The 13,218-nt window shown below is 45.6% G+C and overlaps 1 protein-coding gene across 4 annotated transcripts in view; it reads right to left on the bottom strand.

Annotated features, from left to right (window-relative positions):
- Window positions 1-13,218, bottom strand: part of SAFB2 (scaffold attachment factor B2) — a 33,256-nt gene that overhangs the window by 19,032 nt on the left and 1,006 nt on the right. For 2 of the 4 annotated variants that reach the window (XM_073887168.1, XM_025861093.2), the window contains exons 2-9: window positions 12,685-12,772; window positions 8,774-8,838; window positions 8,487-8,690; window positions 6,931-6,993; window positions 5,959-5,986; window positions 4,536-5,046; window positions 4,060-4,109; window positions 3,430-3,533 (exon numbers count right to left, since the gene is read on the bottom strand). In XM_073887168.1, coding sequence (XP_073743269.1) covers window positions 3,430-3,533; window positions 4,060-4,109; window positions 4,536-5,046; window positions 5,959-5,986; window positions 6,931-6,993; window positions 8,487-8,690; window positions 8,774-8,838; window positions 12,685-12,772 — 1,113 coding nt within the window. The remainder of the gene's footprint in view (window positions 1-3,429; window positions 3,534-4,059; window positions 4,110-4,535; window positions 5,047-5,958; window positions 5,987-6,930; window positions 6,994-8,486; window positions 8,691-8,773; window positions 8,839-12,684; window positions 12,773-13,218) is intronic. The other 2 variants (XM_073887169.1, XM_025861094.2) reach the window with 1 other exon arrangement.

The following is a 13,218-nucleotide window of genomic DNA, read 5'->3' as shown; positions in this document are numbered from 1 at the left end:
AAAAAATGCAGAAATTCATCCTTGGCAACACTGCACTATTAAGAAAAGTTTAGAGGGAGGAAAACAATACCCAATGGGAACTTGGGTATAAGGGAGTAAAGAGCACCCCAAAAGATAAACACGGAGTTAACTAACAGCCCGTGCTTTTCCTTATTTACGTATCTCTTTAAAAGATAAATGTTTAAAACAAAAACAAAAACAAAAAAACAAAAAAACCCCCCCACAAAACCCACAAACACACCAAAATCCAAACAACTAACCAACATATCAATGAACCAAGAATGTACTATGCTGTTTATTAAAGCCGTGACGACACCACCACAAAGGCTGGGAGGGAAGGATGGCGGCGCACCGTCTCCAGGTTCGAACGCCCCCCGGGAACTGGAATATCACTGAAGGACAGACTGCATTAAGCCTTTTGATAGAACTCCTATGCGCAGCTATCAAAGAAAAATGTTAGAGTTCAACCAACAGCTCAAGGAAGAAACCAAAAGACAAACAAATACCTTGAGACAGATGAAAAGGAACGGTAACATAGCAAAACCTACAGGGCGCAGCAACAGCAGTTAAGCGCGAAGTGCACAGGGATAGATGCCCCCATCAAGAAACACAAAAAACTCAAATAAGCAAGGGGACTTTATCCCTCAACAAACCAGGATACAGCAACACTAGTGACATATACTAGTTCCAGCTAATAAGCGACAAACCATAAAAAATACTCAACACAGGGGCGCCTGGGTGGCTCAGTAGTTAGGCGTCTGCCTTCAGCTCAGGTCATGATCCCAGAGTCCTGGGATGGAGCCCCACATCGGGCTCCCTGCTTGGCAGGAAGCCTGCTTCTCCCTCTCCCACTTCTCCTGCTTGTGTTCCTGCTCTTGCTATCTATCAAATAAATAAATGAAATCTTAAAATAAAAAATACTCGGGGCGCCTGTGTGGCTCAGTCGTTAAGCGTCTGCCTTCGGCTCAGGTCATGATTCCAGGGTCCTGGGATCGAGCCCCACACTGGGCTCCCTGTCCCGCGGGAAGCCTGCTTCTCTTCCTCTCCCACTCCCCCTGCTGGTGTTTCCTCTCTGGCTGTTGCTCTCTGTCAAATAAATGAAATCTTAAAACAAAAAACAAACAAACAAAAAAACACCTCAATTCAAAAGGCAGGAAATACAGAGAAGCAAGTGATCCAAGAAACAGAACAGAGAGCAGACAGGGAGCCAGATGGCAGATTTAAACCCCACTATACGATGCTCGCGTTAAACGTAAACGTTCCTGCAGGACATTCTAGAGAAATGAAAGTAGAGCCAGCACCTATGCAAGCGCAGAGCCCCTGATCAGGACACAAGAGCCCTAGTGGGTCTGGCTCTGACCAGCTGTGATTCAGTAGGTCAACGTGAGCAAGACCTCTCCTCTCTCTGGACCTCAGGGTCCCCAGCTGTGAGACGATGCGGGTGGGGTGGGGGGGGGGCGTCCATCATCTTCACGTTCCCAGCAGACCCTGGTGTCCATGTTTCCACTTGCAGATATGGAGGAGACTGCTCTCCCTGCAAAGGAAAGCCCCCCCTGTCCAGAGCACCCCATACAGGGCCAAAGCGGACAGACTATTCTGAGAGAGTCACTTCTTTCAGAGAGGGAGCTTCCCCTTCTTCCTTCTCTTCAAGGTCAGGGGGCTGAGCCAATGATGGGATCACGTGACCTTCCCATCAAACTAATTATCCTTGCAAGGACATCACTTCCAACAGCCCTGAAAGCAGAATCCAAGACCACCTCACCTGTCCCTGGCCTTGCCCTCCACCTTCACAGCAGCCTTTGATAAGTTCATCTTTTTTTTTTTTTTAAGAGTTTGTTTATTTGTAAGAGAGAAAGAAAGAGTGCACAAGCACAAGCAGGGGGAGAGGCAGGCAGAGGGAGAAGGAGACTCCCCGCTGAGCAGGGAGCCCGATATGGGACTTGACCCCAGCACCCTGGGATTATGACCCAAGCCAAAGGCAGAAGCCCAACCAACTGAGCCACTCAGGCGTCCCTGATTAGTTCACCCAAATTACAGACTCGTCCCACCACCTGCCTAAGTCCCGTGGCTTTAGTTCAAGGCCGAGCTCTGTGGGCAGGGCCAACTCTATCATTACTCAGGCCTTGGCTTAAAGAGCACTTACTCAGCAAGGTGCGCTGAACCCACGACCCCCATCTAAACTCGGTCTCCGTCCCACACACTGATGGCAGGCTGTAACATCCCTAAATGAATCCCTTGTAACGTGCTGTATTTACTTAAATGATCTCTCCAGCAGCCTGTAAGATCTAGACCAGCGCCCTCACAGCTGCTGCGCTTCACAACTGGCGCCTCAATCAAGAAGGAAGTCAAGATTACTGAAGATGGGTTGCAGCTTCCCAGTTTTAAGCCCTTCTGAAAGGTGTTCGCCGTGAAGAAAAATTCACCTCATGAATGCTTCTTCTGGGTCCTGTCCATTTAAGTCACGAACACATTCGCCAACTCCTACTTGGGGACACAGACCTGGGCAGAGAAATGCCCACGGCAGCCAGGACATCCAGCAAAGCTCTGCCTGGACTCCCTGCAGCAAATCCCTGCCAAGGGGTGCCACGCCCCCAGAGGCACCCATAGGACCAGGGTGGTCCTCCTGGCTGAAGGTGAGACTGTTTCATTATCTAATTCCAAGACAACAAAAATCGGGTTTTAAATGTCCTCGAGTCCCTGCAAGGCTTCTGAATGGTATTATTTTCTTTCTGCCCCTGTGGACCGAGTATTTGTTGATTTATTCTTAAACCAGTATGTTCCTGTTCTCGAACGGTATATTTAAAAATGAAAGAATTTTTTTTTTAAGATTTTTTAAATTTATTTTTTGAGAGAGAGAGAGACAGTGAGAGAGGAAACACAAGCAGGGGGAGTGGGAGAGGGAGAAGCAGGCTCCCCACTGAGCAGGGAGCCCGATGCGGGGCTCGATCCCAGGACCCTGGGATCACAACCCGAGCCGAAGGCAGATGCTCAACGACTGAGCCACCCAGGCACCCCTAAAAATGCAGGAATATTAAAAGCCAACTCTTCACTTATTGTTTGGGAAAAAAATTCAGCATGCAGGCTTTAAGTTTTGTATGAGCCAAACAATGAGGTTAAGAGAAATTAGAATGATAAGAATGTTCAGACTGTAACTATTTATATACATTTTCTGTGACACGATGAACTATCTGCTGCCTATTACCCACTCTCAGTGAGGAAAACAAGGCACACTACCCAAAACCAGGTGAGCCTTTTCTCCCTTGTGGTTTTGTTTTTTTAAAGGGAAAAACACAGACACACACGCACACACACACACAAAAAAGACCACCAACAAAACTAACAATAGAAGAAAGAACTCTCCATAGTCTTGAGTTCATTATTTAACGCCAGAGGCTGGGTGGCGAGAAGTTGGGGGGGTGGGGCACACACCTTTCCATACTTGTTGAAGAGGTTCTTCAGATCCGTTGCTCGAGTTGTGGAGGACAGTCCACTGACCCACAGGTTCCGTCCAGAGCTGCTGCTGGTGCGACCTGCTGCAGGAGGGAGAGGGTCAGGCTTGGCCTCCAGGCCGGATGGGAGCACGACCTGCCTCAGGACACAGCCCGCTCTTAGACCCCAGCTACCTCCCACTTCAACTCTCCTGGTCTAAGCATTTAGAGGACAGAAGGCAAAAAATACGGGTTGCAGAAACCGTTCCCTTACTCAAGGAATCATCAGGTCCTCGTCAGTTACAAACGAAAATGAATTTTGATGACCAATTCTCAACCGGGATGGCAGTTTCTGCAATCTTGTTGTTATTCTAACGGGCAGAATGGGACTGTAATGTGACGTGGTGCACTGGGATTTTCACTATCCCATAAACGAAAACCACAACAGAGACATAAACCACAAAAGCTCACCAACATTTCAATCTAGTCTCTCAAAATACTGTTAGATGATTACTTCCACTAATCCTCCATGAAACCAACCACCGGATCCCCAGTGTGGGTACCTGAAAGTCCCTCCCTCCCCAAGTAAGGGATCCGTAGGTGGGTCCCTGCCACATAAGTTAAATCATACCTTTTTCATCTTTAATGATTGGCTTTATATCTTTTTCTTCCTTAAAAGAGCTAGAGACAAAAGCGAATGTTACTCAGATGGGAACAAAACGAAAGAGAACTAAATTAAAAGTATGGTATGTGCTAAAAACTGAATACCTACCAGAAAATTAGTCTGAAATAAAATTTTAAGACACCTTTGCAAGCTTCTCTAGGAAATGTGACCCCCAAAATACAATGTCAGATTCTTAAAAGTCAACTGGATTTAGCTGAAGATAGCCGTTAACAATTTAAGAACACAACCATAGTAGGTTGAGAAAAAGAAAAGAAATAGATTCACCCATTAGAAATACACAACGAGAAATAAAACATGGTTTAGAAGTAAACTACAATTGCATCAGTCTGGCTGGCCAATTGCAGAAAAAACAGCTTATGTGTGTCATTAAATGACCAATGAAAAGGAGATAGCGTCTGGTCTAAAACTGAGAAAAAACAAACCTCATTTTCTGATCAGCGCCCTCACTGGCTGAGGACTCTTTAGGAGCCGGAGGGACTTCATTACAAGCTTCAAAAGCAAACTTCTTCACGTCTTCTTTGCTATCTCTGGGGTCTGGGCTTGAGGCTTCCGGGGGCGCTTCCGCGGCCTCCTCGCTAGAGGCTTCCGTGTGCTCTGAGGCTTTACTACTCTGCTCAACTGGCTTCTCTAGCCCTACAGGCTCACAGTCCGTCCGCGCGCCATCGCCTGGCTGCTCCACGGGCTCCCTTTTCACTACCGCTAACAGGGTGTCTGCCCTGCTCGACTGAGCTTGTGCTGTTGACTCGCTGGCCAAATCTAAATCACCCTCCTCCGGATGGGCGCTGCCAAAAAGGTCCTCTTCCTCCGCAAGCTTTCTGTCTGGCCCCACGCTACTTGTATCCTGTGCAAAGGGCTGCTCCAGCTCGGAACCTTCTTCTTTTACTGGCTCAGATTTACAAGTTTCCCCCAAAATGTCGAGTATTTTCTCATTTTCTACGGATTTAACAGGAATAGAATGGCACAAGGTTTAATTACCAGGGAAATAAAGCAATCACAAATGCGGAACTGGCACGGCTGCCACACTAACACGAAGAGAACTGCTAGCTACACAGAGATTGGAAAACCCGCGGGTACACAAAGTTACACCGGTTACACTACCTGCACTCCAACCGACTGCTACAGTAAGCCGCTACGCTACATGGAAGAGAAAAGGCCCCCACAGATTCAAACACCTACAACCACGTGGCTGCTTCTCGACAGTCTTCTTCATGTTTTTGTTCAAGTGTGGGTCTTCAGACTTAGTTTTCCAATGTCCATGGTGCCGAACCGAATGCGATCGCCATTTGATGACAGCTCAATTTCCAAATTTCTTTGAATTTCTTTTAACAGAACAGTCCAATACGCAAACCAGAAACTCTTCCGAGGTGGGAGATAAACGCAGTCCACAAGGGGAGTAATGCGTTGGGAAATTTTCCTGAAGAGACTCTGTTTCCTCTTCTGGAATCCAGTCACTTCTCGGGTTATAAGTGCCCTGACAACCGCTTTATCCTGCCTTAACTGTAGTAATTAAAAAGACTGCAGCAAAATATCACAAGATCTGTTTCATGTGTAGAAACACATGGAAGAATCACCGGGGGAATTACTTAAATGCCCCTCTACGTGGTTAGAGAGATGAAAATAATCACTACATCTCACCAAATACATTTGACCTCCAGAAACCAGAACGGCACTTCCACAGATCTGGTGATACGAGTGGGTTTCCAATCTCTGATCCTTGTACGATCTGGATTGTCCACCATTAAAATCATTTACACGACCATACACAGCTTAGAATATATAGACAGATTGAAAAAAAGAGTGGGAAAACTTTCAAACCATTAACTGTCGTGTTTCTCTTATCAGTACCTGGCTCCAATAGAGGTTCTTCAATATCCTGTTTTAAAAAAGGAAAGAGAAAAAATTCCACAAAGCACTTAAAAACTGGGCCAACACACTTCCCTGGCAGACGCAGCTTCAATCACACGTGAATAAACACTTGTTTCAAACAACTCTCTCCACTCAAAACGACGGTATTCCATTCTGGGATGGTTCGGTGAGGACAAGCCCATTTTGTTGGCCTCTCCCCAGCAAAGCCAGGCAGGCGGCAGTGACGCTCGGCCTGTTCAATTCTCCCCGGAGGGTCTGGCCACCCCACCCCAAGTCTGAGCTGACCTAGTGGCCTCTGGAGAGGGCAAAGACAGCCACAGCAAAAGGTCGCACAGACGGCGAACGTTTTATATCTCATACCAGATTTAAGATCGACTTCTCCCCAAATAAACTGTTATTTATAACTGGAACCTGTCAACAAAACCATCTGTGCACTCCTCCCAAAACCTTCCCATGACCTCCCACTGTACTTAAGACAATGGGCCAAACCCTATCCCTAATCCACAGACGCGGGTAGTCAGGCCCATCCATGTCTGCAACCTCACCCCTGCCCCTCTGCCCCCACCCTGCGTCCTCCGTCCCTACATTCAGCCACTCTCCCTCCTTGCCCAAGGTCTTCTTTTCCCCTTCACTGGGCAAACTCCAGACCCATGGGACAGACCTCAATTTGGGTGGGGTTTCCTCTAAGAGCCTTACGGCCCAATCACCTCAACTTCTCCCTCAACAAACTTTTCTAGTCATTTTCTTGCTGGCTATGAACACCGTCCCCACCGAATGCAAACAGTAGTACTGTACTTGTTTGGCTCAACCTCTTACCCCAGGCACTCAGCTCATTTTACGAATCATTTTTACACAGAATCATTTCTACACAGACACACATCCTTTTTCACTACGGAAAATCAACCACGCACATAACATTTCCAGCCAGGCAGCACCAGAATGGTATCTTACCGGAGGTACTTTGAAGTCCAATGATGAAGCATCCAAAGTGTTCTCGAAGCCCTCCCCATCCACCTGAAAGACAAAACAGAGAACCACTCAGTGGAGACAGAGCTGTGAATTCCAAGGCCTGCACCTCACCAGTTTCTAAGGGACCCATGTGTCTACTTCCCTCAAGCTGCCCACCACCATCTGCAAGTCCAATGTTGGATTATTCGGTTTCTCGCCGGCCTCCCTGCCTGCTCCACGACTGGGCGGTATTGCACCTCTGAGAGGGTCTCACAGATAGCAGGTGCTCGGTCAGCACTGGCCCGGGAGGTACACTTTCAGTTCCCAGGCAGCGTCTATTTCCTGGTGGTCCACATACGTGGCCCAGACACTATTTCCAGAGCAGAGCTCAAAAGCAAAAGGAAAAACTTAACACTTCTCCGATTTTACTTGGCAACGATACTTTGAAAAATAACAATAACTGGACACTTTTATCTAAGGTGCTTTATTTAAAACATTTAACTGAACTACTATCTTAAATGTCACTCGATTTGAAAGCTTTTTACCTTCTTAAGTGAAATACAAAGACATGCCTTCCCAAGTGTATTTTTTTTTTCCCTTTCCCAGGTTTGAAGCTTATGACCGGGATGCTTGGATTAACCAAAAGGTAAGAAGCCAAGTCCATGCTCTGGAAATAATTAACACACAGCAGGATCACACTGAGAGAGGCCAAGACCAGCAAGTCAGTTGCTCAATGGCACCCTAGGCTGAGGGGCAGTGACGTTTGGAGTTTGTGACTTTTGAACTTTAATGTTTAAGGTCCAGTCCTACAAGGGCCCCCCTTCCCCCTGCCCAGTTTAGTGCCTTTAAAAAAAAAGAGAGAGAAAGAGAGAACAGAAAACCAAACCAAAACACAAAAAATACCAAGGAAACCAAGAGACTGCGTATGCCAAGGTAGTAGGATTAAAATGGCAATCAGTTTTAGATGGCCACCAGAGTTCTCTGCCAAATACTAGAAGCGAAAGCTTGAGAAAGCAGTATCGGAAACAGAATTCAAGCTCTTCTTTATATACGAGGACATTAAGAGTGGTTTTCTTTTCATGGGAGGGGTGTTTCTGAGGGCACGAATACTTTCCTTCACTCTTTCCCGTCTTTTAATAGAACCATCTAATCTCGTGCCTAGAGCACATCTTAAAAAAAACCCAAAAGGATGACCGAATGCTGAGATTATCAACTGTTTTCTGTTTCCTGTTTTCCAAAGGAAAATACTTTCACCAACAGTGTCAGCCTTTTACGACTCATGCTGCAGAAGGGCCTCCCACCCTTTTATCAAAATACTCCCCAGGGTCATAGAGAAGTTAGCTGTTCGTTAATCTGACTTACGTGCGGTTTAAACGGATATAATTTACCACGAGGCTTGAGACACGGAACTCCATGTTTTTGGTGATTGCTGACGCGGTGGTGCACTACTTAATCAACCGCCAGCGTGCTCTGACTCCCAGCGGCAGCCCACAAGCGCCGGGGAGCCCTGAGGAGCCCCGGGCCACTGGCACATTCCACCATGTCTTCAAGTTACCTACAGCATGTTCTGTGAGCTGCGCCGGGAGCTCTCGCAGTTGGGCCGCCACGTATTCTTTGCTATCACAAAGGGAACCGAGAATGCTGTCAGCGCCGTCCTCCCCAAAGTCGGGAGCACTGCTATTCTCAACTTCGCTTTCTTCCAACACACCCACATCCATCATGTCGAGGTTCTGCAAGCTCTCTAAACCTGCATCCATATCCTCCTGTCGAGAGAATGAAAGGGGTCAATGGCCAGGTGGCTGGTCAAGGAGCTCCTGCTAGTGTCTCTGCTGTGGATGCCACATACCTGCCCATCTCTGGAATCTTCTTCCAGGCCATTGTCTTCTGTACCTTCTTCCTCCATCTTTTGTCCTAATGACAAAATAATTTTTCAGTCAGGTAATACTCAGGTTCTGGCCTCAAAAACGTGCATACTTTTTATTCTAGAAATCCTCCCAATAAGGGCGTGCACTTAAATGTTTGATGAGGAATTAAAAACTTAAGTTATCTATCTAGAAACTGTAGCCAGCCCGAACATTCAAAAGGGAAACAAATCACGACAGTCTGTTTGTATGTGGGATACCAGTTGTCCTCAAAAGGGGAAGTGGGGCGGAATTTGGCAATGACTAGAAACATTTCTGGTGTCAGAACTCGGGGATGCTACCAACCGCTACAGTAGTGACCAGGAATGCTGTTCAACATAAGATACTGCACAGGATAGTGCCCGGCCGGAAAGGATTACTTATCCCAAACTGTCAACAGTGCCAAGTTTGCAAAACACCATGGCCCACCATACAGTGTCTTACAACTTCAAAAAAAATTATGCTTCCAAAGAATATTGAATGACACAGGAAAATGCCCACAAAATCAAAAAAGCCGTATAGAGTAGTTCTCCTTTTATTAAACGGCATGTATGCGATCAAGTGTGAAGATGCATTTATAAAACACACACAGGAACAACTCAGACAGTCACCAACAGGGGTTAAAATACAGGGTGATAACATTAGAGATAATTTCATTTTCACATGCATACTTCTAAAGTGTCTAGAAATACCCTTTTTATAATTTTTTGAAATGAGAAAACTAAACAGGAGACATCAATCTTTGAGTAAAGACCCAAACTGCAGCGTGTACCCCTGAAGCGCCTTCTGCACCATCATTATGAATACTCATGCAAGATGTGGGGCTTTACCAAGTGTGAGGCACTGTGCTCTCTATGTTAATACTCCCCACAACACCACTAGGTGTTGGTTTATTAGCTGCATTTAACACATGAGAATTTGGTTCAGCTCTTAAAAGAGGTCCTAAAAATGTGTGGTAGCAGCACCCACTTTCAGGGCCTTTAAATAGCAGGCAGTACTCACAACGATGTCAACAGACATGCAGATGCAGACTGAAAAGTGCCCTAAAGGAGAGGGGGGATGACAAATGCTGGGCAGAGAGGCCAGAACCCAATTCCAAGGACCTGGTTTCAGCTACCTAAAAGCTGAAGGGGTGGGGGACAAAGATGCTAGAAAACCTAACTCAAAATTGTAATCTTCCAAAACATACCCAACAAGCTTCAAAAATTTTGCCTGTTTAAATGAGTTAGACAAGAAGAGGTTCTCTTGTTCTAATTCATAATGAAGTTTTTTTCTCAGAAAATTTAACTTACTTTTTTTTTTTTTTTTAAGATCATTTATTTAAAAGAGAGAGAGAGCACAAGCTAGGAGAGCAGGAGAGGGAGAAGCAGGCTCCCTGCTGCTGAGCAGGGAGCCCGATGAGGAACTCGATCCTAGGACCCTGGGATCATGACCCGAGCTGAAGGCAGATGCTTAATGACTGAGCCACCCAAGCACCCTTTTTACTTTTATGTAATCTTAAAGACCTAATTTCGAACAGGACACCATGAGGGTCCAGTGTTTCATGTAACTATGTGTGCAGACACCTACAAAGAACATGGTAGCTCAACCACCTGTAGGAGCTGTCCTTTGCCCCAGGGCCCTGGCCACCTGTTTCCTGTCTGGGCCTTTGGTGACTTCTCAGTAAAAACGGAAAGGGAAAGGACCAGTGCCCTTCTAATCCCAGCTACATCTATACTGGCAACAACATCCCTTTATAAAAACAAAAGTAAGTACTATCAAAGCTTTTTTGACAAAATGGTAACTCCAGGCAGTTTTACCGTGACCTAAACTATAATCCAGACATTCAGACACACACTGGAAGCACTCGGCTAAGGTTTGGTTTGTCTAATGATGCAAAGATCGCTGTTAAGAGCCAAGAACACTTTGATTAGTAAGCATTGAACCTCTCAAGTTTTAAAGGAGCACCTACCTTAAAAACTTCCACTAAGAACTTTTAAATTGACACACACCTCTCAGTCTGCACTCACTTGACTAGTCAGCATTTATACCTGACCACTACAAGAGCAGCAAAAACACATCAAGGTGTTAAAATCCACCTTAAATGTAACTCCTTTATACAACCTAACTAAAAAGTTTAAACTTTTAAAACACACATAAAGGGGTGCCTGGGTGGCTCAGTTGTTTGGCAGCCTTCAGCTCGGGTCATGATCCCAGGGTCCTGGAATTGAGTTCCATGTCAGCCTCCCTGCTCGGCGGGAAGCCTGCTTCTCCCTCTCCCACTCCCCCTGCTTGTGTTCCTCCTCTCGTTCTCTCTCTGTCAAATAAATAAAATTCTAAAAAATAAATAAGTAAAACACACATAAAGTTCTAAACAGATGAGTCATGCAAAAGTCCTTCTAGGAAAGCCCTTATAAAAAGTAAATTAGAGTTACTGAAAAGGCTACAAGCTGGTTTCTTTTCCCTTTCTAAGCATGTCCTCCATGGCCTAAGCTTAACTCTTCTTCAGATGAACAGGGTATGTCCAGCCATGACAATTTTTATGTTGGCACCTTTCAAGAAAATAATCCCCATCACGGGGAAGGTCCTAATTATATTGTCCTCACCCATATAAAAATGAGGATGAAAGCCAGGGAGGGTAACAAGGTTTCAAAGTTTTATGGAATTAAATGCTTCCAAAATTAGCTAGTACCATCCACAAAAAGAAATGAGGCACTAATCTACGTCACAAAGTGAATGAACCTTGAAAACATGCTCAACAGAATAAGCAGGCACAGAAGACCACATATTGCATGATCCTATTTACACGAAATAGAACGGTCAATTACATACTGCCAGAGTCTGCAGGAGGGGGAAATGGGGAGCAAGTGCTAATAGGCATGGGGGCTTCTTTTTGTGACGATGAAAACGTTTCAGAATTAAATAGTGTTGACAGTTGCATAGCTTTGTGAATATACTAAAATGTAATGAAGTGTACACTGGTAAATGGGTGAATTCTATAGATGTGAAGTATATCTCAATTAAAAAAAAAAAATCTCACTGTGGGGCACCTGGCTGGCTCAGTTGGTAGAGCATGACTTTTGATCTTAGGGTTGTAAGTTCGAGCCCCACGTTGGATGCAGAGATTGCTTCAAAATAATATCTTAAAAAAACAAAACAGAACAAAACAAAACCTCACTGGTTAAAAAAAATAGGCTGCATGAAAATACTCCAACGATCTGTTTTTTTAATTCTTTTTTATTTGTTTATTTATTTTTTAAAGATTTTATTTATTTATTTGACAGAGAGAGAGCGAGAGAGAGAACACAAGCAGGGGGAGTGGGAGAGAAGGAAGCAGGCCTCCCGCCGAGCAGGGAGCCCGATGTGGGGCTCGATCCCAGGACCCCGGGATCATGATCTGAGCTGAAGGCAGACGCTCAACGACTGAGCCACCCAGGCGCCCCCAAAGATCTGTTTTGTATCCTTAGAGATAGGGGGTTCTACTCTGTCTCAGAATGGTGTCATTTTCTTTGGTTTAAAACCCCGTTTTTCAACTTCTCAGGAAGAAAGTCATGTAGTGTATTTGGATGCTCAGAGCAGCTTTAAGAGCATGCCTTACTCTGGTTGTTTTTGAATCCCAATGACAAGAGCTAAAATGTCTTTAACACACGTTTCAGTTTTAATTTACGTAACATTTGCACATCTCTCTACTCCTCCCAGCACTCCTGACAGAACTACTAGTAACGTGGCGAAAACCGAGCTCACTTGTTAGATGGGAACAATGAAGACCAAAGACATTCTCTGGGCCCACAAGGCAGAAATGGTGTTAAAAAACCTGATCTGTAACTAAGTTCTCTACATGCTCAGGCCTCCAGCAGCAATAAGTACAAGCAGATACCTTTAATACACCTCTTTGTTGTCCTCTTGCTTGTGGCTTCCAACGCAACACCAATTTCATCAGGATCCTGCCCTTCTTCCTTAACCGCCTATTAAGAAGAGATGAAACTTTACAACACTGTGGAGACCTGCAGGGCACACATTGTTCTTTGTTAAGTAACAACTTCCCAGCAAACAAAGTCAAACACTTCCTTGCAAAGAGCAACAACTCTGGTTCTGCTATCTGGGCTGCCAGCCCAAAAGGCACAGGACGAACCTAGCACAACTTGGTTCTCTCTGGGCCCTAAGCACAAAAAACAAAGGGATGTGCGAACTGGGGCTCCAGGGTGCAGGTCAATGACCCGTTCCAAAATGGCCCTTGAACTAGAAATTGCCCAACCCTCCACTTTAATAACGGTAACAGTAAGAGAGATGCCGCACGAGGTCCACCATCTGTAAAGGGCTGAGCGGTGTTCCACAAGCCGTGGGTGCTTGACTTCTGGGGAGAAAACCCACCAGACAGACTGGGGTGTGGGGGTGGGTGTGGGGGTGTGTG

Source organism: Callorhinus ursinus, unplaced genomic scaffold (genome assembly GCF_003265705.2).
Source record: "Callorhinus ursinus isolate GAN/ISIS: 27379988/994484 unplaced genomic scaffold, GSC_fseal_2.0 scaffold77, whole genome shotgun sequence".
NCBI lineage: Eukaryota > Metazoa > Chordata > Mammalia > Carnivora > Otariidae > Callorhinus > Callorhinus ursinus.
Note: the sequence above shows the minus strand (reverse complement) of the source record. Positions and strands in the feature narration are given on the sequence as shown.